Source organism: Odocoileus virginianus, chromosome 34 (assembly GCF_023699985.2).
Source record: "Odocoileus virginianus isolate 20LAN1187 ecotype Illinois chromosome 34, Ovbor_1.2, whole genome shotgun sequence".
Classification (NCBI taxonomy): domain Eukaryota; kingdom Metazoa; phylum Chordata; class Mammalia; order Artiodactyla; family Cervidae; genus Odocoileus; species Odocoileus virginianus.
The window spans coordinates 14,166,458-14,191,079 of NC_069707.1; the positions used below are offsets into that span (position 1 = coordinate 14,166,458).

A 24,622-nucleotide genomic window follows, 5' to 3' on the forward strand; every position below is an offset into this window, starting at 1 on the left:
CCTGATCTCTGGGGGCCCATAAAAGACAAAGGGTGAATCATGTATCCAGCTCCAAAAACTCAGGCTCTCGCTCTAGACAGACTGTTGTTCAGAGTCTGTAATTTGGAGGACAATGGAGAGAACATGGTTGGACCATGGTGACAGGATGTTGAATTGTGAGATTATTAGTTTACACTTAAGTTTTTGTAGAAAAGCAAAAGGATGGGAAACAAAGTCTCATTACTAAAATCGTGACTACCTAAGTGACTCCCAGTGAGAGACTTCTTCCAGGTGTATTTAGAAGGCCTTCTTTCCAAAAGAGAATTAATAAAGCTTACTAATATTTACTCTGCTTTCACCCTGTGCTGGCTTCACTCTGACGATCGTATTCTTATTGAGTTCAAAGACTGTACGCACACGCACACACAAATTTTGCAAAACAATGTCACGTCTCTCGAAGGAGGTAAGCCAGGAGTTCTAAACTCTGAGTGAAAGCACACCTGGATGGAAATACTAAAATTTTAGCTTTCTCCTGATTTTGGTTTCAAGTTTCAGATGTAAGGAAGGCATTGCTAGTGTGGTGCCTCCACACATACCTTCTCTTGGTTCACTTGAAGTCTTGCCTTAAGGGAGCCCTAAAGCCTCCGGTACTTCAGGAGCACCACCTTCTACTGAGATGCAGAAAGGAAAATAAGATGGTGCGACTTTCTGTTTGATAAGTGACTGCAGAGGGAGCCTGAGATGTGCCTGACTCCTAGTTATCGGGGAGCAGAAGAGACCACCTCAGGTTTTGAGAATGGCCTTCCCCAACTCACAATGTGCAGATTTAAGAGGGAGCAGATTCCCAGGCTGGGAGAACCCACTGCATGGCCCCTGGGGCAGCACCCAGGCAGCTCGGACTCTTGGCCAAGCACATTCATCAGTCTGGTCATTTGAACTCCTCACCCACCAGCACGTCAGTACTAAATGTGCTTTCTGATCACCCACACACATGCCATCTCTCTACTGCCTTGCCTGTAGAATTTCTTAACCATCTCCTCGAATGTCAAGCTTATCGAGATTCTCATGGTTGACGCTGTAGGGGACCGTGGTGCCTTGGAGTCACAGATCCGACAGCTGGGCAAAGCCTTGGATGACAGCCACTTTCAGATGCAGCAAACGGAGAATATCATCCACAGCAAAACGCCCACAGGACCAGAGCTAGACTCCGGCTACAGAGGCTATGTGAGTATCCCGGCCTTCTTGATCCTCACACGTACCTGGTGATCCCAGTTGTGTGACAAAGAACCATCTGTTTGTGGCGTGAGGTCTGTGTTCACTCTCTGTGTACGAAGCTGCCCTTGAACTCATAGGTGTGTGCATGCAAAATAAAGCCCTGTTAGCAGGTTACCTTTTGTGCAAAAAAAGTGGTCTGTGCTCAGATCTCTGATCTACCTTAAGAACCAGCCTGCTCCTTTCCACAGAGAACTGAAAGTGAAAGTGTTAGTCAGTCAGTCAGTCAGTCCTGTCAGACTCTTTTTCTGACCCTGTGGACTGTAGCCCGCCAGGCTCCTCTGTCCATGGGATTCTTCAGGCAAGAATACTGGAGTGGGCAGCCATTCCCTTCTCCAGGGGATCTTCCTGACCTAGGAATTGAATCCAGATCTCCTGTGAAATCTTTTCACAGATTGCTTTGGCCCCAGAAGGTGATTAGGCATTCTTTCAAATTCAGTTAATGATATTCTGACCAAGGTTATGCTTGGAGGAGCAGATTTTAGCTGATATATATTGCTGACATGGAATGGGTTTAGTTCTTTTCCTGGGTGTCTTTTGATTCACTTGATAGTCCTGGGACTTTTTTATCCTCTTGTTTGTTCTCTCATTCTGGGGAAAACAATCCTGACGAGATTTGGGGAGAAGATGGCAAGAGATTGTGTGTATTACCAGTTCCATTTTTGAAGCTTTGTAAAGTATGTGATAGCTTTGCTCTGGTCAAGTTACTGACAGAATAACTTCCCAGAGAAATACTCAGAGAATTATCTGTTTTCTTACACATACTTAAGAAGATTTGAAAGTAAATCTCTTCAAGGCCTTCTGTCATTTCTTTTCACACCCAAAAGACTGCCTCATAAAAGGAAAGAAAAATTAATTTCCCTGAGCCTAATGACAATTCACACGTACTGCTTTTTTGAAACCAGGGGAGAGAAACTTTTATGCTGACGTTAACATCCTCATAGTCACAGAAGAGTAATTAATTAATCATGAGTTTACTTCCTGTTTAATTTGGCCTCTTATCCTGACTTCTATTATAGTGAAACCTCCTTTTAAAAAACATAATACAGTTTCACAATGAGCGTGCTGAAATCACTGAGACTATACTTAACACTTAAAAACAATCAAAGTAACTTAATAGCAACGTGATTTGGTAAAGGCTTTGAAAGAAAACTTTATGATCGTAGCAGGCGTGCCTTGAAATAATTTGTTCCTTTAGTCTTTGAATATGTGCATGATATTAAATATGGAGTTGGAAGCTTTTCTTTTGATGTCAAAATTTATTTGCTTAGTATCTATTAAACATTGCTTAGATTTTCTCATGAAACAGCTGGTGTTAATATTGTTTTATTCTTTTCAGCATTTTAATTACTTAAAAATTTTGCACTTAATGCAAATAGATGCCCCTGTGAGATTTGTGGTAATATCACTGTTCCCACACTTCAGTTTAAGAAAGAAGGAGCAGCTTGCCAAAGACAATATGTTATATTGCCAGCTGGGGGCTCTGAGTGTTAAATCCCAGATCGATTTAGTCTGTTTTGATTCATAAATTTTAAAAGAAATTGGGAGGACTTGTTCAAAACCATGTGTGCCAAGAATATCTTCAAGGCATTGCTTTGTGTAAATATGAACATGTCGCATGTTTTAGAAGCATGTTTTTGAACTTGACTTTTTTGTTTCCAGCAGAGCAGCTTACTCTTTTTTGGGGGGGAGGGGACTGTGCGGGGTCTTCATGACTGCACAGGCTTTTCTCTAGTTGTGGAGAATGGGGCTACTCTAGTTGTGGTGCAAGGGTTTCTCATTGTGGAGTCTTCTCTCTTGGAGTACAGACTCTAGAGCACCAGCTTCCTTGTGGTGCTCGAGGTTTAGTTGCTCTGTAGCATGTGGGATCCTCCCAGTCCAGAGATGAAGTCCATGTCTCCTGAATTGGCAGGCAGATTCTTTACCACTGAGCCATCAAGAAAGCTAAGAGCAGCTCACTCTTTACAGAGAGGTAGCACTTAGCCACTGTCCTTTTTGAGGAACACCAAAGATATTTTCCCCAGGATCTCTTGCAGTCGTGACAGCTTGAGAATTTTGTGACAAGGGAGCCTCTTTTCTGTCCTAAACAGATGAAACTGCTGGGCGAATGCAGCGGCAGCATAGACTCAGTGAAAAGACTGGAACACAAGCTGACTGAGGAAGACGACCATTTCCCTGGCTTTGTTAACTTGAATAGCACTGAAACCCAAACAGCTGGTGAGTGAGTTGCGCTCTATTGAGGACAGAGTGAAATAGAAGATCTCAAAACTCTTTGTTCTGAGTTCCACTGTGTTGCTTACCTCAATCTATACTATTCTGTCCTGAGAACTTTCCTCCAGGTTACACAGATCTCTGAGGACAGAACAAGAAGGTGAAAAATATCACAGTGGTTTTTCCCTATGTCCCATTTGTTTTAAAGCATCATCTTTGAATCACTAGTCAGGAATCTTCTATATACATGCCCAATGCTCTCAGAGCTCTATTGCAGAAAGAAACCAAGAACTGAAAGTTATCTTCACCAACTTTATTGTGGTGTTTTGTTTTTTTTTTTTTAATATTTCTGTATGTATTTATTTCGGCTGCCCCAGGTCTTAGTTGCAGCATGCAGGATCTAGTTCCCTGACCAGGGATCAAACTCAGGCCACCCGCATTGGGAGCAGAGAGTCCTGGCCACTGGACCACCAGGGAAGTCCTGATGTTCACTCACTTTAATGCTATCACTTCATAAATCTCTTTACAGTGTTAAATCTTATGTAGCTGATTTTTTCTTCCCCATCACTGTTAAAAATTCAGATAGGAAAAACACAGCCAGTGTACTGTTACTAACAGCTGACAGCAATAGAAATGCCCAGTGGCGTTACTTTCTTTTCTGTTTTAAAGTTAGCCCACATGTCGGTTTCAAGCATTTCCTAAACATTCCGCATGGAGGAAAACCCCTCACTTTCCTGTGCGTGTCCTGTCTTGCCAGGTGTGATTGACCGCTGGGAACTCATCCAGGCAGAGGCCCTGAGCAAGGAGCTGAGGATGAAACAGAAGCCCCAGAGGAGGCAGCAGTTGGACTCAGACCTGAACAGCGTTCTGACCTGGCTGCGGGAGACGGAGGGCGACCTGGAGCAGCTTCAGCGCCTACAGCTCAGCACCGACATCCAGTCCATCGCACTCCAAATCCAGAAGCTGAAGGTAGCTGCCCTCGGCCTTTCCCACGGTGCCAGACACAGAGCTGCCACGTGGAGTGCCCGGTCAGATGAAAAACTCCAGTCCTGGCTGTTACACACTCACATGGGAGTGGGCCAGTGGTTGGTGGAAATGGACACAAATGTTTCCCCAGCCATCCCGAATCAGAGTGTTCCTAGGAAGGCTTGGAAGGGTTGAGAGCTGGATTGAGTTGCAGAACCAGTCCCATAAAAATGTGTGTGTGTGTTAGTCACTCAATCACGTCCAACTCTGAGACCCCATGAACTGTAGCCCACGGGCTCCTCTGTCCGTGGAATTTTCCAGGAAAGAATATTGGAGTGGGTAGCCATTCCCTTCTCCAGGGGATTGTCCCAACCCAGGGACCCAATGCGTGTCTCCTGCCTTGCAGGCAGATTCTTTACCATCTGAGCCACCAGGGAAGCCCCTCATGAAAATAATCATGATTTAATGACCAGTTAAAATTGCATAAAACCTCCAGGTACCTCTGGGACCTAGTTAACCTCTTTTAAGAGAAACACAGCTATGGCCAGGATCCTACAAGACTATCTAGAGCCAGAGAGGAAGCCTCTCCCAGATGGTATACGTGTGGGTTTGTGGAGACAGAAGGAAGCCACTTGTCATTCTGGAATCAGCAGAACTTCTGAAATAGATTATCATAGTGGCAGAAGCAATTTTCAGTGTCATGAATCCAACTAAACAGAACCTGTGGAGTAATGCTGCTGAAACACGTGACATTTCCATTTGATTTTGACCTTGTTGGGTATAGTACAGAAGATAACCTTCTCTAACTCTCTCTCTAGAGCTTAAAAATCCTTCTCAGCCCAGCTATTGAGATGCATTGATATGTGGAGACTTTTGTAAGCATACTATGGATGGAGAGCTCAGTGTCTTCTTAATAGCTCTCTTGGGCCTGCCTTTTTGTTTGGAGAACGTCAAGCTGTGTTCTTCCTCAGATGTAGCTACTGGGCCCTCTAGGCTCAAGCATTAAGCAAAGCACACTGTCTTTGTGTCTCCCTGGTTTCTGTGTATGCTGGTTTTCTTTGGGGCTGATGTTTTTCTGCCTTGCTTTACCTATTATTTTGTTTTCAATTTTCAAACAGTGAAGTGAGTCTTCCTGACCACTGCTCAGACTTCTCATAGAGTAGCCTCTGTGCCAGCCCCATCAATTTCAAGATGAAGCATCAGATGGGAGATGCAATTTACATTCTCTGGATTACATTTTTTGTTTTTTAGAGTGCTTAAATTACTTGAGTGTCTCTCCAGGAAAATGTAAGGCAGGGTTGCATCATAATCAGTTCCTTAAAAGGTTGATGAAGCAAACACTGGCCAGAGTCTGAGACCTGAGATCAGAGTGGAAAAATGAGACCTTGAATGTCAGCCTATGTGATACATTATAAGAAAAAGCCACCCTTTTATGCGTCCCTCCCCCATCTTTCCTGTTTTCTGAGGATAAATATGTGGAATAACCTAGTACTTTCTACAATATTTGCAGATTTTTGTGCTATTTCTGTGTTGACTCTATATCATGGTATGTTAAGAATCCACTTAAAAGTGAAAATTAAGACAAGTTGGGAACATAACAGAAATGGTGAGAATTATAAGAAACTGTAGCCTGAGTAGATGTGATCTGTAGGGTCACTGACCCTACCTTGATCTGGGAGCATTTAAATAGTACCAAGATATTCAGTGATTAATATATAACCTTGTACTCAAGTTCTTGAAATTTAGTTCTAGATTTTGGGGAAATACACACAGTGACACATCAGTCACCTGTTTGTTTTTGTTTTGTTTTTTGTGAAACTAAGCTAAATTTGTTAGCTGATGAAATACTATTTATTGTCTTTATCATCTCAAAAAGTCTGGCCTGTGGCAGAGGCAGTGTTCTCAGGCTGTGGACCACTGACTGTCAGTGCCTGTGAAGTCAGAAGAGCGGGAGGCCAGGGCCTAGGAATCTGCTTACTTACCACGAGTTGCATTTCATACCTGTGTGCACAACTTTAAGGAGCATTGTTGTTCAGCAGCTAAGTCATGTCTGTTTCTTTGTGACCCCCCTGGACTGCAACACGCCAGGCTTCCCTGTCCTTCACTGTCTCCCAGAGTTTGCTCAAACTCATGTCCATTGAGTCTATCATGCCATCCAGCCATCTCATCCTCTGTCACCCTCTTCTCCTCCTGCCCTCAATCCTTCCCAGTCTTTTCCAGTGCGTTGGCTCTTAGCATCAGATGGCCAAAGTATTGGAGCTTCAACTTCAGCCTCATCCCTTTCAATGAATACTCAGGGCTGATTTCTTTTAGTTTTTACTGGTTTGATCTCCTTGCAGTCCAAAGGGACTCTCAAGAGTCTTCTTCAGTTCCACAATTCGAAAGCATCAGTTCTTTAGCACTCAGATTTCTTTATGGTCCACCTCTCACATCCATATAGGACTACTGGAAAAACCATAGCTTTGACTATATGGACCTTTGTCAGCAAAGTGATATTTCTGCTTTTTAATATGTTCTCTAGGTTTGCTATAGCTTTCCTTCCAAGAAGCACGTGTCTTTTACTTTCATGGCTGCCGTCACTGTCAACAGTGATTCTGGAGCCCAGTGAGTAGCATTAGTCTAATGAAATTGAATTTGTACACTGGAACTAAGAGCACATTTCCTGCTGGTCAGAACTCTTGGACAATGTTGTGTTTGGTTTGTTTTGGTTGGTTTGTTGTTGGACTCCCATGATAGGGGCTGAGTTCATTGTACTCTTTAGTTCACTGCCCAGGATCATCTTTGCTTCCTGCAAAGTTCCTTAATTTTATTTATCTATCCCTTTTCTCCCACTGTTTCTTAATCCCCATTCCTCAAACCCATAGCAACCATTCCAAAATTTTAATTCTTTTCTCACGTGTATTCCTAAAAAATGTGGATTTGTGTGTGCACAATATATTTTAAATTGCATAAATGCTGTTTTGTAACCTACAGCAATCTGTTTATGACTCTTTCACTTACAACTATATTTTCTTAAGATCCATTTATGTCAGTAAGTATATATCTGATCCAATTCTTTTAGCTCCAGTGTGGTCCCCAGTGGTGTGTACCTTAGCCATCCTGCTAAGGCCAGTGTTAATTAATGGCTCTTTTTAATTTGGGTGAAGCATTTCCAAAGGTCTCAGACTGTATCTCTTTAACATTTTTATTGTTGTTTTCCTTGTTTGATTGTTCTCCTTTCTTTTTGCAGGAGCTCCAGAAAGCTGTGGACCACCGCAAAGCCATCATCCTCTCCATCCATCTGTGCAGCTCCGAGTTCACTCAGACTGGCCAGGAAGAGAGCCAGGATCTTCAGGATCGCTTGTCCCAGATGAATGGGCGGTGGGACCATGTGTGCTCCCTGCTGGAGGAGTGGCGGGGTCTTCTCCAGGACGCGCTCATGCAATGCCAGGTCTGTGGGGCTTTGGGCAGGCCACGCTCCAGAATCCAACATTTCCAGTGTAGCTGAGTCTGTGACTCAATTTCTCAAGATCACTAGAGGGATGCAGTTACTTCCCAAAGTCAGTGTTCATGTGAGAAATAACTTTGTGCCCAGTTTTTATTTTACTGGAGAGTGTGTACATATGACCCAGAGTTGAAAGACCCCATCTCCTTTAGAAATTGCAAGAGACTATTCCCATCAGTTTGTCTCAGCCTCACCATTCCTCCTTTGACTCATTCATTTATTCATTCAGCAGATGTTTTCTGAGCACATTAGGAGACATCCAAGTGAGCATTACAAATATTTGCCCATTCATTCAGACCACAGTTACTTGCCCGGTGTTTACAGACTTGACAAACACTGCACTAAGCAGGCAGGATACAGCCCAGCCTCTGCTTTTGTTGGGGAAGATGGACAACAAAAATGCAAGTAACTGCTTAACCAAGCTACTTCCAGGTGATGATAAGGGTAACCAAATGAAAGCACTTTGGAATGGTGAGCAGGGAAGTTGTGTGAATGTTTGATCTGACACTGGAAGGATGTTGCCATGAAGAAGGTCAAGCAAGTGGCAAGTCTCAGAATCAGGAAAGGGTTTAGCATCTTCAAGGATAGAAGGAGGCCAGTGTGATGAGAGGAAGGAATGGACAGGAAAGATCTGGGAGGCGGTCTGGAGACAGATCATTCAGGGCTTTGTGGGCGGGGCCAGGAGTTTGGGTTAGAATCTGAGCAGGATGGGAAGCCTGTATTCCAGGATTGTAGGTGCCCCCAAGAGTAATGGCTGCTTGAAAGCAGGCACCCAAGCTGTGGTTTCCGCCATCTTTACTGTAGCATATCCCACCTGAGATCTTCCATAACCATACCTTGATTAAATGAACACATGGATGTGTGAAGAGAAGGGGTTGAATTTAGGCCTTAAAAGATGGAAAGATATGGGGACATTCCTGGTGGCCCAGTGGCTAAGACTCCGTGCTCCCAGTGCAGGGATCCTGGGTTCAATCCTTAGTCAGTGAGCTAGATCCCATATGCCACAACTAAGACCCAGCACAGACAAATAAATAAATATTTATTTTTTAATGTTGGGAAGATTTGAATACAGGAGGAAGAGAGAGGAGGAGAGTTCTTCTCTCCAATCTGTGTTAGAGCCCTAGGAATTCAGTATTTGATGCCAGTTTTCCTTGTCTAATTTTTCCCTGGAGTAATAAATTAGATGCTTTTTGGTAAGAACATGAACTCAGATAATTACAATAACTTCAGTGCCTTGCTTAGAAAGGAGTTGTGTAGAAGATCTGAAAACCAGTGGTAGGAATTGTAATGCATGGATAATTAAGCTGTGAGGGAAAGAAAAATGTCTCATTCAGGATGATTTTATGCTCCATATATATATATATATATATATATATATATATATAATATATATATTTTATGCTCCATATATATATATATATATATTTTTTTTTTTTTCCCCCCATAGGATTTTCATGAAATGAGTCATGGTTTGCTTCTTATGCTGGAGAACATTGACAGAAGGAAAAATGAAATTGTTCCCATTGATTCTAACCTTGATGCAGAAATACTTCAGGACCATCACAAACAGCTTAAGGTAAGATATGTGGATTTAGATGGCCTCTGCTTATGTTATAGGTGGTTCTACTTATATACCTTTTATGTTGTAGTCTCTTAGTCTTTCTTTACCCCTCATGATTTCTCATCTCTGTGACGCAAGCATGTGCATAGAAGATGGCATATGCTGGCTTTAGGATCTTGTTCTAAAGCCAATTGCTCATCTAAAAATCTGTCTTCATCCTTTTTTTAGCTAACTTTTTTAATAGACTTTTGTAAAAATTTGTTTTTCTGAGACATTTTTTTAAAGTCTTAATTGAATTTGTTGTAATCTTGCTTCTTTTTAATGTTTTTGATTTTTTGGCCAAGAGGCATGTGGAATTTTAGCTCCCTGACTAGGGATCAAACCCATATCCCCTGCACTGGAAGGCGAAGTCTTAACTGCTGTACCACCAAGGAAGTCCTCAGATGGTCTTCATCTTAATTAGCCTGTTTTTATCAAGGCAACTCTATGCTTATTTTCAATTTATTTCTAATTTAAATTTTATATGTTCAATCTATGTTCCAAGACTATTTCGGGTAACTGATAATAAAAGGACATTAAATCTATTAAAATAGAGAATCTATTAAAATAGAGACCATTAAGGATTCTTGAGAAGAATTAAGTATGTAGATTCAACCTCAGCATCAAGTTTTCTGAAATCTAAGACAAGGGAAACATGGTAAGTTAAATGATTTTCATTACCTGGCAAAAAGAAAACATACTAGTTCTCAAGGAATAGGAAACATTTTCTAGTACTAAATTCAAAGGGATATTTGCAGGATTTTTGTGTAGATTCTTATGCAAAAAACTTTGGACAATATAATGTGCCAAATACTTAGGTGGTTTTATGGAAGATAAGGAAGCATATTTGAGTTCCATTAGGAGAAAATAATTTGCATTTTGTCACTTTCTGTATTTTTAAAATGCTATTTCTTAACATTTAACACTCACAATGACCTAACCAACAGAATTGGCAGCTTTTAGTTCAGTACTATAAAGGTCTTAGAAACCCAGAGGAAATAGCTATGTAGCTACATTTTTACCAGACTTTTGACCTCAGACTTTAAATTGTGAGTGATGAATCACTCATATACCTTTTTAAAAGTCTCAAATAGTTATCAGAGCATAGCTCAACCAAGCTGTTTTTCTGCATTTATATGTTAGTTTTACTTTTCTTTTTAAATGAATATTTTATGTCTCATTTGCATAATACTTTATATTTTAAATAATTTGACATACACTCACCAATATGAACCTTCCTATAATACTGTGGACCAGGCAAGAATTAATATCACCATTTTACCTAAAGGAAATCAACCCTGAATACTCATTGGAAGAACTGATGACGAAGCTGAAGCTCAAATATTTTGGCCACATGATTTGAAGAGCCGACTCATTGGAAAAGAGACTGATGCTAGGAAAGATTGAGGGCAGGAGGAGAAGGGGGTGGAGGAAGATGAGACAGATAGCATCACAGACTCAATAGATGTGCATTTGAACCAACTCTGGGAGATAGTGAAGGACAGGGGAGCCTGGCATGTTGCAGTCCATGGGGTCACAAAGAGTTGGACATGACTTAGTGACTGAAAAACAACCACCACCAAATGAGACAACTAAGATCAGAAAGGCTCAAGGATTTTATAGGATGCTTTTTGGGAGAGGTAGGATTAGAACATAGGTCCCTGATCTCCGAAGGTCATGGCTGCTATATCCGTCCTCGTGTGATGCTTGGGTATAATTGTCCACTAAGTTACAGTGAACTCACCCTGCACCTGGGGACTTTCTCCAAGTATCGGAAATTCTTAGGAAAATATTTTTTTACTATATTCTTAGCAAATAAGGCATGAGCTGTTGGAATCTCAACTCAAAGTGGCCTCGCTGCAAGACATGTCTTGCCAACTATTGGTGAATGCTGAAGGCACAGACTGTTTAGAAGCCAAAGAAAAAGTCCACGTGATTGGAAATCGACTCAAACTTCTCTTGAAGGAGGTCAGTCGTCATATCAAGGAGCTGGAGAAGTTATTAGACATGTCAAGCAGTCAGCAGGTAAGCTCTCAACAGACATCATTGTGTCGAATTTCCTGCAGGAGACCAAACAAGCACCATCTTTATCCATTTCAGAAAGCCTCTGAATGGAGTACTTGTCAGAATAGAGTGTCTTTTCTCTCAATCACTTCTCTTACAAATCTGTCTCAAAATAAAAAAGCGACTCGAAAACTTTCGTAATAAGACACTACTTTTGATTCTGCTACATCCAAAAATCCTCTTTAACTGTTACTGCTGATCCTGTTAGCACCACTATTGTGGCATTTTATTTTACCCAGTTTAAGAAGGCGTGTGCTTTCAGTAACACAGCGAGAGGTCACAAGCAGCTGGTGCACGTGAGTTTCATATTCAGACCTTAGGAGGCATGAATTCGCCTGACACAGATGACAGTTAAGTCGTAAGGAGTGTTCTCCACTAACTTTTATTTATTTATCTATTTGCTTGTTTGTTCATCTCTTTACTTATTGGTAAATCTACTACATCATGGTAATATTGCTGGTTTTAAGAAATGCTTTTGCAGGTAAGACTTCAGGCATTCACTTGTGAAATCCTGTCCTGAACACACAAACACGCTGCAGGCAAAAGAACTATCTACTCCCAGTAACAGCAGGTGCCAGAAACAGGACAGTTTCTCTGATGCTAAGTAGGGTGGCTCCTGGATGACCGATGCAGTGTCTCTCCAGCCTGATCACCCTGGAGCTCTAAGGCAGATTCCATCACCCACTTCACATCAGTCCATTCCCATCACTGAGAAATAATAAAGCTTCAAGTGACCCAGTCATGACAGAGCTATTAAATACCTAGCTATTAGAACATAGCTATTAAATAAATAAATACTTCTATTTTCTGGAAGGCCCCAATGCACAACCAGGAAGGCCCAACACTCTAGAAGAATTAGGTTCTGTTTTTCCTGCAACTGCCCGATTCTATTTTTTGTTTGTTTCTTAAACTGGGATATAGTTGCTTCACAGTGTTATGTTAGTCTCTGCTGTCCAACTAAGGGAATCAGCTATGTGCATACACACAACCCCTCGTTCGTGGACCGCCCTCCCACCCTCCACACCCATCCCACTCCTCGAGGTCAGCACAGAGTACTGAGCTCCCTGCGGTATAAGGCAGAGTCCCACGAGCTGCCTGTTTTACACATGGCCACGGATTTATGTCAGTCCTAATCTCCCAGTTCATCCGGCGTGCCCCCCACCCCCTGCCACGTCCACACATGTCTTCTCTGCGTCTGTGTTTCTATTCCTGCCCATGAGGATGGGGTGGGAAATACTTTGCAGATCACAAAGCCGTCATGGCTCTGGGACGTGGCATCATTAAGAGCATCTGTTTCTCACGTAGGATCTGTCTTCCTGGTCTTCCGCTGACGAACTGGACACCTCGGGATCTGTGAGTCCTACCTCGGGAAGAAGCACCCCAAACAGACAGAAAACGGTAACTTCCCAGGGGTCACTTTCAGTTGGCCCAAGGGAGGGAACACGGGGGCGCGACGGCCTTTGTAGCCGACTCAGGGTCCAGGGGCTCTCCCCTTGCAGAGCAGGGGTCCCCGGGCAGCGTGGGGGTACCCCTCGGTGGGACACGGAAGAGCTCCGTTTCCTCAGCCCTGCCTTGAACCCTCTCCACAAACGCTCAGGAGCGAAAGGAGCGGTTCTGTTTTTCAGAAGAATCAGGGTTCAACGTTGCAGTTCATAAGCAGGGAGACAAATTATTTTTCTTGCTCCAAGGGCCATTTCTAGTAGAACGGTGCCCCCCTTGTCCCTTTGGCGGCCCCTCCCTTCAAACGACCACCGCCATAGTCCACCTCAGAAAGGCAGGCTCCACATAAAGGGGCGCCTCGGGCAGAGGTGGACGGAACCGAGCATCTCATGAGACCATTGAGTTTATAAGACCAACGGGGGTTCTGTTGACTCTCAAGCGGAGACGCTCCTGAAGATGGTCTTGAAGGTTTTCTGTGATTGTATCGCCCCCAGAGTGGCACCAGCTCAAGATGACTCACGCACAAGGCCTGTTATGGGGCACACAGTGAGGAACAAAAGACCAGTTTTGGCCCCTGCTACCCTCTCTACCTTGGTTTCTCTGTGTAATTAGAAGCTCGTTTTTTGTTTTGTTATTATTATTATTTTTTTTTTTGGTCTGGCTTTATGATTATATTCATTTTGATTATCATTCCATTTCTTTACTTTTTAGAAATATTGATTTCATTTGTATTTTTTTTGTTATAAACACTTAAATCCTATTCTGATAAATGTTATTATCTTTTTAGAATTTTTTTTTTTTACTACATTCACTAGTTTCCTATAGATCCTAGTTTAAGAATGTGAAGGAATACTGGCTTTTCGAGTCAAATTTTAGCCTTTATTTGAGTATTTAACTTATTGAGTCTTCATCACTCTACACAGAACAATATCACTTTATCATTTTTTTTACTTAACTGCCAACAATTGTAATATTGTTCCAGTGTACTGGAAGGTGAAAAAATATGTAAAGTATATTTGAAATATGTAACATAACATATTGCAGTTATTATTTATTGTAATTAAATATGCAGAGATCTTTGGGTGATGTAGTCATTTATGTTTTTACCATGAGAAGGGGGAGAATTGTACCCACTGTGATAGACGTGACCAAACCACCATCCATGTTTCTTCAGTGATGTATAATATAGACGTTAATTGATTTTGCTTCTTCAACCAAAGAAAAGCCAGTTTCCTTGATTCATGGGTACTGATCATTTCATTTGATTTATATTTCCTTTGCTGCACTTTTAGTTCAGTTTTCATCAGTAGCTCGTCTTTATTTGCCTGGACTGAACATTCTTCTTTCTTTACCCCTGTTCATTGCAAACAGCCACGAGGCAAATGTAGCCTCTCACAGCCTGGACCCTCTGTCAGCAGCCCACATAGCAGGTACCTTATTCTCCTGGTTTCCACACTGTTCTAGAACTCCAAGAGGATGATGAAAATTGTCCATGATTTAGTCAGGCCTATATTTGGTCTGCCTCAGGGTAGTTGAGAAACTACTCTTTTCAGTCCACACCCTTTCCTAATAAATTGAGAGAGACTTTTCTAAGTGGAAAGTACAAGAAAATCTCAGAGCATAAAATATTTGGGCCCCACCAAAAATTGTTTAACTGTACATAGGCCATCCAGTACTTTTCATCCGATGGTGTTTATTCCGAGTCCTCATAAAGATTCCAAGTCTCTGATGGCACAGCGCCATTCAATTCATGGCAGAATTTTATCATCCTCTTTATTTCTAGATTTTACAATAAGATAGGTGATAGATCAATGAATTATTTTACCATCCCCAGAACCCACAAATCTGAATAAAATCTACTAACACTCCCAGCTTTTTATTTTATTTTCGTGTTTTATCCAGATGGTGGGTTTTGGAGTCTCAACATGGCAAGTCCTAATTTGATATCACTTAAAATTTATAAGCCTCTCCTCTTCTGCCTCTCCTAAAACTCCTCTTCAGCCAGCACACACACTTACCTTCCTGACACTTGGCCAGCTCTTTCCCTCCGGAAACAAGAGCAGAGCCGTCAGTCGCCCCCTCCCCGCCCGGGGACCTCCAGACAGCCTCCTCACAGCTGCCACTCTGCTTTACGCCTGGCTTCCAACAGTCCCTGTCTCTGCAGTCAGCGATGCTTTGCCTTCTTCGTTGTCGGTGTGATGTCTGTGCCCCTGGCCCTTCCACCAATGAGTTCCCATTTTCCCAGACAACTTTTTGAAAATGAAAATACTGTCCTTGGAAGCTGACTCTTCATCCCAGTCACCAGCAGTTCACTGTTAAAAGTGGTTTGTCTCACCACTGAGCTGGAATCTCAGTTCCTGGAAGGAAGGTTGGGGGTGAGGAAGCGTAAACAGGCCCTGAGTCAAGACTATTAGCTTTCCAGCTGTGTGCTAAAGGGACCAGCCTTTGCTTCTGGTCGTTTCCACTCAGCTATGTAGTACAGAACAGATCATGATCTGCTTTCTGGTTTTAAGCTTCCCTTCACTATGTTTTGCTTTTTTTTTTTCCTTTGGTTTGGTTTGATGACAGTTTTGTGGGGCTTTTTTTTTTTCAGTCTGTAACAAAATATCAATAATAAAACATGAATGGAGAAAAACTCACAGGGATTTTTGAAGATCACGATGGGCTTCTCCAAGTGCGCTGATGTTTTCTTGGCCCCCTATAAAAAAAAAGACATCATGTACTATAGAGAGATCCCTGTTTCATAAAGCCTATCTTCTTGCCACAAATTACTGATGTGTCATGAACAGAGATGGGGCATCCTGTCCCCACAGCATTCCTTTAAGGATAGCAGAGATCAACTCTGTAGTTGACATAAATGATGGTGATGAGAAGGGGAAAAGCTCCTATGTTATTAACAGCATCCATACTGGTAGCAACCGCCCTTTGGTTCCCAGTTTCCCATGTTCTTTCAGACAGTCACCCGGCCTTCTGAAACGTCAAAGGCTTCATTTCTCAGGGCAGCAAGGGCTTTGACACGTCTCCTAACGGGGCTTTGCGGCTGGGACAGCCACGTTCTCACTGTGACATCCGCAAGCTGCCTTCAGCTCTGCTCTGTCCAGCGCTGTTTATTAACATCTTTCTGAGCACACAGCACGGTGTCCACTTTGCTGCTTACAGGACCTGAAGTACAAATGATCCTCACCTGGACGGGAAACGTCGGCAAACACCTTGGCAGGCGGGTTGTGGTTGAACATTCTTGGATGCTTACCTCCTTGGCACCTTTCTTCGGGGTGCACCCACGTGGACAATAACATGGAGAGTCTGCTGGGAAAGAATTAACTTCTCTCACAATCCGGCTGTCACGGTGTTCCTTTACATTGGACTGGAGATTACCTTGCGTTTGATCTTGCACTGGTCCAGCAGACTTGAAAGGTTATTGCCAAAGCACAAACAGTTTAGAACGTTGACCCCAGCCATCTGTGATGGGAAAATTTTAGGCATGTATTCTTTCTGAGAGCAAAGAGGCTGACTTGAAAGAAGCTGGGTATTCATTTGAAGGGAGGGTTCTTATATTCTTTTTGTAGTTTAAAGTCATATTAAGAGTATCAGTTGTTTCCCTGCTGTATATTTCAGACTGATTCTAGAGCCATTGTTCTCTGTTCTCTTACTTGATATTCTAGGCCTAACAATGGATTGATACCAGTGTTTACCATACACCTACTATGTTTAGGCCCAGGACCCACAAAATACAGTATGGTTCCTGTCATAAAAGAATAGCAATATGTCAGAATCTAGGGATCCCCTAAATCAAGACCTTTTAATATTCTAAACATTTGAAAAACATTTGAAAGCATACATTTCTAGTAACTATTCACAATTTTTGAGATTAAACATACTTAAGATGCATGGCTTTTTGAAAACAGGTTTATGATGGCCCAGCTGACACTTTTTCTCCAGTTTCGATTTGAAATTATCTAACCTGAAAGCCAATAACTCTTCAAAATTCTGCTCTAGATTAGTTGAAGTGCACACATGGAAAGATTTTACTCCAATTTCCTACAAGGCAAAGGAAAAACTCCTCCATAGTCTGCAGAGAGGGAAATGATGACTTCATTCCAAAGCTGAGAATTGTAACATGTAAATCTTCCCTGGGTGTCTTTAGTCTTTGGCACCTTCTACAAACAGCTGAGACAGAATAAGTGGCAAATGACTGGCTGAAACACTGAAAGAGAGGGAAAAAGGCCTCATTTTAAAATCTGGTCAAGGGAGCATTTAGGCAGGCACAGTGGGGTTTTTACACGTACATGAGGGCCTCACTGTAAACACTGTTCAACTTCTTGTGGAATGTTTTTTTCAGGTCTTTTCTGTCCTCCCTGGGGATTTATTTATTCAAAGCTCTCAAAGTGCTTCAGCCTAAAACAACCTTGCCCCCAAGGCAAGCTGGACACCCTGGCGTAGGACAGTTAGTTATAGGGGAGGCTCCGCTATGTTTCCTTTATATTTTGAGGTCTGCATTCCCAGTGTTTCCCGGGAACAAGTAAGACACTTTGGAAAAATACATCACCTCTTTGAAAGTACTGCTATAAATCAGGACTATTTCCCTGGAAGCAAAGGCTGAATCTAGCAAAATCCCTAAGGGTGTGAGTTAGCACACCCTTGCTTTAATCATACAGATAAGAATGATAAGTTGCTGACATTTATTTCGCATTTAGTGTATTCTAAGGACCATGCTAAGTGTTATATATCTGTTACCTCATTTCCTTATTTAATCCGCCCAGCATGTTCATTCCCAATTTTATAGACAAGGATATCAAGAAATAGAGGCATGAAGATGTAGAATTTGAAACCAGGTCTCTCTTACTCTGAATCCTAGCTCGCAGGCTCTTAATGAGTGTGTGTGTGTGTGTGTGTGTGTGTGTGCGTGCGCGCGTGTGTGCATATGCATTCAGTCGCTAAGTCATGTCTGACTCTTTGCAACCCCATGGTCTCTATAGCTCTCCAGGCTCCTCTGTCCATGGGATTTCCCAGACAAGAATACCGGAGTGGGTTGCCATTTCCTTCTCCAGGGGATCTTCCCGATTCAGGGATTGAATCCGCATCTCCTGCAGTGGCAGGCGATTCTTTACCAATGCACCACCTGAGAGGGTTACTTTAGACAACAGTTCCAGGGCTGGGGCTACCGTGGACTGCCTGAGATAGCTTTGGACCAGCCAGAATGTTCATTTTGGACTAAGGGGAGACACACCCTAAGTTGATTCTGAAAATTTGTCTTCTGAACCACATACCCAGGGAATAAAGACCATTCACACAAGAACAGACAAGATCATGGACAACCTGATATTTCCTCACAAAATTTTCTATTCCTCTCCTGCCAGAGTTCTCTCACAAGTTACAAAATGAGCTGAAAGTGTCTTTTCATTTGTGTTTCAGTGACGTATGCACAGAATTAACCCATTTTATTTCCTTGGTGACATAACTTTTTGAGATGAGTCACACTCCACATGCACACTCACTCCTTGGGCTTCTCACAGCCCTTCTGAGACTTTCTTTGCTGTGGTGTGTTCATAGGTATGGGCTTCCCTGCTGGCTCAGCTAGTAAAAAATCTGCCTGCAATGCAGGAGACCTGGGTTCGATTCCTGGGTTGGGAGAATCCCCTGGAGAACGGAACGGCTACCCACTCCAGTATTCTGGCCTGGAGAATTCCATGGCCAGAATTCCCACAACTGCACATATTTTGGGAAAGAGATGAAACAATGCCTGGGCAGTTTTTTACCCTCAAATTTGAATGAGCAAGGGGAGTGAGAAAAGTCATAAAATAAATGTTTACTTGTAGAGAATAAGCACGTTTTTTTCAGGACAAGGTTACCCAAAATATCTCCACTGATTTAAGTTCCTTAAGCAAGCTTACACATTTAGTTTTTCCTCTGTCAACACAGCCTCCACTGGGTCTGTTTATGGAGTAGGGCCCTTGGAGAGGGATGAGTGAGAGGTCTTTGTTCTTCCTCCTGTCAGATTCCCCAAGACTCTTGAAACTTAATTGATTTTAGATTAATAGATTAAATATTAAATGTACTCACTTACTTGGTGTCATTAACCTGCTAGTATTAATACTAGAAGCACTGGGACAGGTTCATCCTAAGGAGAGAGAACTTTGGGCTTGTTGAAACCTTCGTAATTGCCCCCACGCGGGTGGCATTGTTTTCAGTAGACCAACTGGACATTTCCAAGAGCAGTCAGCTGCATGGAAAATCACTAAGCACTGTGTTCTCTTTGTCCCAATCTTAGCCCATTATTTCTCCCCAGGTTGGCATTCTTCAACATTAGAAAGCTTGCACTGATTAAATGTTAATACAGAATGCTCTGATGCTGTTAAATGTGCCATGTCCTCCAGTAGAATCTACAGCATCTGAGCCTGTCATCCAAAGATGGTGACCTTGTCTTGCTTTTCTCAAGAGTGGGCTGGTCAATGTGTAGCCCTTGTTTTGATCTCGATCTTCGGCTTAATTGTTCAGAGAAGCTAATAATTGACAAACGGGCTGTTCAGCTCTGTCAGTCAGATTCTGAATGATATGCATGAATCTGCCCATCCCTAATGTTCTGAAGTGTCTCCTAAAGAAAAGTCAGTTTGAAATCTCCCTCATTTTATTTAGATGCTGAATAATAAGGAAACATGGAGCTCTCTTTTGTGTTTTTAAGTCATCGGACAGCTGACAGGTGGAGAGTACTGTTCACCAGGGCCTATTTTCAGGCCATTCAGTCCAGAGCTCATGGGTGACTGTCTCATCCTTCTCCAGACACTTTAAACTGCTGAATTCATAAACTGTCAGAACCAAAAAGTTTTTAGATTAATGATTTCTCATCTTTGCAAATGAGAAAACTGAAGGCAGAGAGATTTAAGTCACTTGCCCACGTTGTACAGCCGCCTCAAAATAGAATGCCCCTGTGTCCATATACTGACTGGGTGGTGTTTGTAAAACCTGTGAGGCTTTATGGTTAAAAGCATTCATTTGAGACATGAGGAAACCACTTGCCTCCAAGTATTTTAAGATATTACCTTCTTTGCATCTGCATGGGAGAGACCTGTGATGTAAATATGACTTGGATGACCATTCATGTCACCAAACAGCAAAACATTACAGAGACATGCTGCTGGAGCTCTTCCTTTTTTATTTTTTTACTTTTTGGCTGCACCTCGCAGCATGTGGGACCTTAGTTCCCTGACCAGTGATCGAACCTGCATCCCCTGCATTGGAAGGAAGAGTCTTAACCACTGGACCACCAGGGAAGTCCATACAGCTCCTTTAATTGTCAACTGGGGCAAGTGGTTTACTCTGTTTATAAAGCCTAAGTTGTAAAAGTTAGAACACCAGAGTTGAATGCCATGCTAACTGTGTAACCTCAAGTGGGTTGCCTAACTTCTCTGTGCCTCCTCTATGTCGACTATAAAATGAAGGTGGGACAGGAATACCGAGGACTGCTGTGGGCATGAAGTGAGAGACAAATGCTTCTGTTATCCAGCAGTTAGAAGAGTAAATGTGAAGTAATTAGCCTCCAACTAATAAAAATAAATGGGGAAAAAAAAAAAAGTAAATGTGAACTTTCGTTAGTTATTTATCTACAAAATCAGAAGATGGATTAGCTACTCTAAGGCTTTATCTCAGCACGAATATTTTACAGTTAGGTAGCTAGAGAAAGTTCTATTTAATAGATATGTGACAGACTTCTTTTATGCTCTGGGTCAGGAAGATCCCCTGGAGAAGGTAATGGCAAGCCACTCCAGTGTTCTTGCCTGGGAAATCCCATGGACAGAGGAGCCTTGTGGGCTAGAGTCTGTGGGGTCACAAAGAGCCAGAGGTGACTGAGCACACACGCGGCTCATCTTCACAAAATGCCGTGTATTTCTGAGTATCGGTCCTAGCAGAGGGCAGTTAATCAGTTTGACCACTAGGTGGTGATTGAACTCTTGTGGCCTCCCAGTTGGTAACCTCTACATTCACCTCTGCATTCACTCTACATTCACTCTACATTCACTACATGAAGTGTATAAAACATGGAGCTTGCAAGTTGGAAGCCTGTCAAGTCTAATTTGAAGGATTTGAAGAAGAGGTTGTAGCACAGAGGTGAAGTCAGTTGTTCAAGGTTTGTAGACTGGAAAAGAACACAGTCCCAATTAAGGCCAGAGATCTGTTTTTGTCAATCATGCTCTGGGAGCTGCAGCAGAAAGCCAGTATAGTACACGGCTGCTCAGAGCTTCTACAGGGCCGGTCCAGACTGTTTGTTTCATGTATGTCTTTGTGAATTTAGTGAAAGAGTAGTCCTTCTGTTCCCTTTTAAGGGGATTATTTCTGTTTTTTATCTTAACATTTTCTTTGGTGCCACTCCCCACTGATACTGGTGTAATCTGGCTTCCGAAATTAATGGCTAATAAGGGAGCTCTGATAGCTCAGTTGGTAAAGAATCCGCCTGAGATGCAGGACACCCCAGTTCAATTCCTGGGTCAGGAAGATCTGCTGGAGAATGGATAGGCTACCCACTCCAGTATTCTTGGGCTTCGCTTGTGTCTTAGCTGGCAAAGAATCTGCCTGCAATGCAGGAGACTGGGTTCGATCCCTGGGTTGGGAAGACCCCCTGGAGAAGGGAAAGGTTATCCACTCCAGTATTCTGGCCTGGAGAATTCCATGGACTGTGTAATCCCTGGGGTCTCAAAGAGTCGGACATGACTGAGCAACTTTCACTTTTCTTTTCAAGGTAGCTGGAGACAGTGTTTTCTCATGAGATAAGGGTACTGTGTGGCCAATACAGTCTTCATACCTGTATACCTCTCCTGTGGTCTCACAATCAATGCCCCTACCATCAAACCATTAGAGAATTCAGACTAGGTGTGGGGAGTGGGTCTCCTTGGTACATCTGTTCTTTCTGCTTCTGCAATGTTGTGTGTGTGTGTGTGTGTATACAATTCCTCTTGTAAATATCATTGCTTTCCTCCTCTTCTCCACTAGTAACCAAAACATTAAGGGATGCTTACAAAGGAAAAGCAGTACCTCCCACCCAGAACCTACTTCCATATTCTGTGTTTCACAGGCAGTCTTTCTTATGAATTCTGAAGTTCATGCTTCATCTGTAATGCACTGTTTCAAAGTAGATGGGGAAATTTAAGAAGATAGGAAAACATGGAACATTGGGTCTAGAAGGAGCCTTCAAGACACAATCTGTCTTCAGAAACAGTGTGTCTGTTCCCCACATTGATGGAGCCAGTGACAGAAGGATCACCCTGGAGTCAGTATGATTCAGCACCAGTGTTGTGTAGACTGACTCCACCGCCACACTTATTCTTCCAGCTTTGGAATCTGCCAATGTCAGGGCCAGTCGCTGACTCAGTGCAAGATGAAACCAGGGAATACTCTAAGGTTAATTCAACTCTGTGGGTCTGTGCAAAATGACTGCAGCTGTCCTTGTCCTTGCTGCACGGACTCTGGCACGTCCAGGACAGGCTAGATGGTGGGAAAACCTTGTATCATCCCAACAGCCACTAATTGTGCCTAATGTTGCTCTTGATAGTCTTAAACCAAAAATGTACTGCATCAAACATCTACATTTTAATTATCCCGGGTCTACTTAATTTATGCTGGTGGGGTGTGTGTAGAGCAGTTATCTTTGTTGGAAAAGGTTTTGCCAAATCGATGGGCGGGTGGAATTTGAACCCAGTTAGTTACCTTTAACCAACTAAATGTCTGCCCTCCATCAGTGCAGTTTCCAAACAACTCTTCATTTGGTGATGGGGAGATCACCTGGGTTTACTGCAGAAGGCTGGCAGCTAACTGCCTGGTTGGGTGGTGTTCATCAGCTGGGTTTACTGCAGAAAGCTGGCAGCTAACTGCCAGGTTGAGTGGTGTTCGGTCTAACCAAAGGGGAGGAAGCAAACATCAGCATCCACCCAACACTGGAGATACTTGAGTTATTGATGTCGATTCTTCTCTCAGGTCCATAAAAGGTGGCTCCGATTCCTCCCTTTCTGAGTCTCGGCCAGCCCGGTCCAGCCGAGCCTTCCTGTTCAGAGTCCTCCGAGCGGCTCTTCCCCTTCAGCTCCTGCTGCTGCTTCTCATTGGGCTGGCCTGCCTAGTCCCAATGTCAGAGGAAGACTACAGTTGTGCTCTCTCCAACAATTTTGCCCGATCATTCCACCCCATGCTCAGATACACAAACGGCCCTCCTCCTCTCTGAACCAAGCAGATGCTCTCGGCCGCTTGCTGCTGGTCGCCTAGGGAGGAATTTGGCCCAGGGCAATCCCAAACGAGCAAAGAGAGGACGTAAGTCTTGGCGGATGCCCTCGGTACGGCAGCTGTCGCTCACCTCCGCATCCCATGCGTGCAAATCACGGCTTCGGAGGTGATGGTAAACGGTGATGGGGGAGAGCACATAGAGGACAGAAGCTGGGAAGAAATTTTGATTGAGCCTCAGCACTAAAAAGAGTCAAGATTTCTACTGTTCCCTGGACACGTGAACTCTGGACCCTTGGCCCATCTGTGTGTATGCAGGGACTTCAGAGACCATCTGGGCAGCTTTCCCACGGTGCTGCTCCATCCATTCAGTAAGTGATGCGACCTGAGCACCATGTTGTCATCGAACAATCTACCAGCCAATCAGCGCTGAAGAGATTTGAAGACCCTGTAACATACAGTTTTTAAGAGCTTATATGGCAGCTTCCTTTTTACCTTGTTTTCTTTGGAGGGCATGATATTCTAACCTTGCATTAGAAGCACAAGCTGTAAATCTAAAAGGCACTTTTTTTTAAAGATATAAAGAAACATTGGATGTAATAAATAAAAATCACAGAAGGCTTTATGTGAAAAAAAAGTTGAATGTTATAGTAAAAGAAATGATATTTATGTATGTACAGTTTGCTAAAGCCAAGTTTTGTTTGTATCAATTTATTTGCATTTATTACAGATACTATGAAATATCTTGTCTGTGGTTTTTTTGTTCCTCCCTAAAGAAATGACTCTAGATTTCCCTATTAAGCAGGCACTTCTCAGAATGCAACCTGCTGCTGCTGCTGATGCCGCTAAGTCGCTTCAGTTGTGTCTGACTCTGTGCGACACCATAGATGGCAGCCCACCAGGCTCCCCTGTCCCTGGGATTCTCCAGACAAGAACACTGGAGTGGGTTGCCATTTCCTTCTCCAATGCGTGAAAGTGAAAGTGAAGTCGCTCAGTCGTGTCCGACTCCTAGCGACCCCATGGACTGCAGCCTACCAGGCTCCTCCGTCCATGGGATTTTCCAGGCACGAGTACCGGAGCAGGGTGCCATTGCCTTCTCCAGAATGCAACCTAGATTATCTTTTTTTTTTTTTTTTTGTAGAATAAATGAAGCTGAAACATAAACATATGTTAAAAACAAAAGGAAAAAAGGATGGACAGAGGTAGTACATATTTAGACAGAGAGAACTCTGGATAACTTCTCCCTTCTCCTTCCACAGCCAGGCACATCTCCCCAGCTGTCTCCCAGGTGCCTCCCAGCATCTTTCATACCTTTCCTATTCTCCTTTCTTTTCTGTTCTCCCTGCACAATTGGAGGAACCACCTGTGATGTCCTGACTGAGGCCCCTTCTCCATTCCATCCCAAG

At 42.9% G+C, this 24,622-nt stretch overlaps 1 protein-coding gene across 1 annotated transcript in view; it reads left to right on the forward strand.

The window, feature by feature from the left end:
* SYNE1 (spectrin repeat containing nuclear envelope protein 1) overlaps positions 1 to 23,959 on the forward strand; it is a 483,739-nt gene extending 459,780 nt beyond the window's left edge. Inside the window, 9 exon segments of the mRNA XM_070461436.1 lie at positions 1,061 to 1,203; positions 3,342 to 3,468; positions 4,220 to 4,431; positions 7,658 to 7,858; positions 9,360 to 9,488; positions 11,325 to 11,537; positions 12,882 to 12,974; positions 14,388 to 14,446; positions 22,980 to 23,959. Coding sequence (XP_070317537.1) covers positions 1,061 to 1,203; positions 3,342 to 3,468; positions 4,220 to 4,431; positions 7,658 to 7,858; positions 9,360 to 9,488; positions 11,325 to 11,537; positions 12,882 to 12,974; positions 14,388 to 14,446; positions 22,980 to 23,220 — 1,418 coding nt within the window. The 3' untranslated portion in view covers positions 23,221 to 23,959.
* Positions 23,960 to 24,622: the final 663 nt, after the last annotated feature.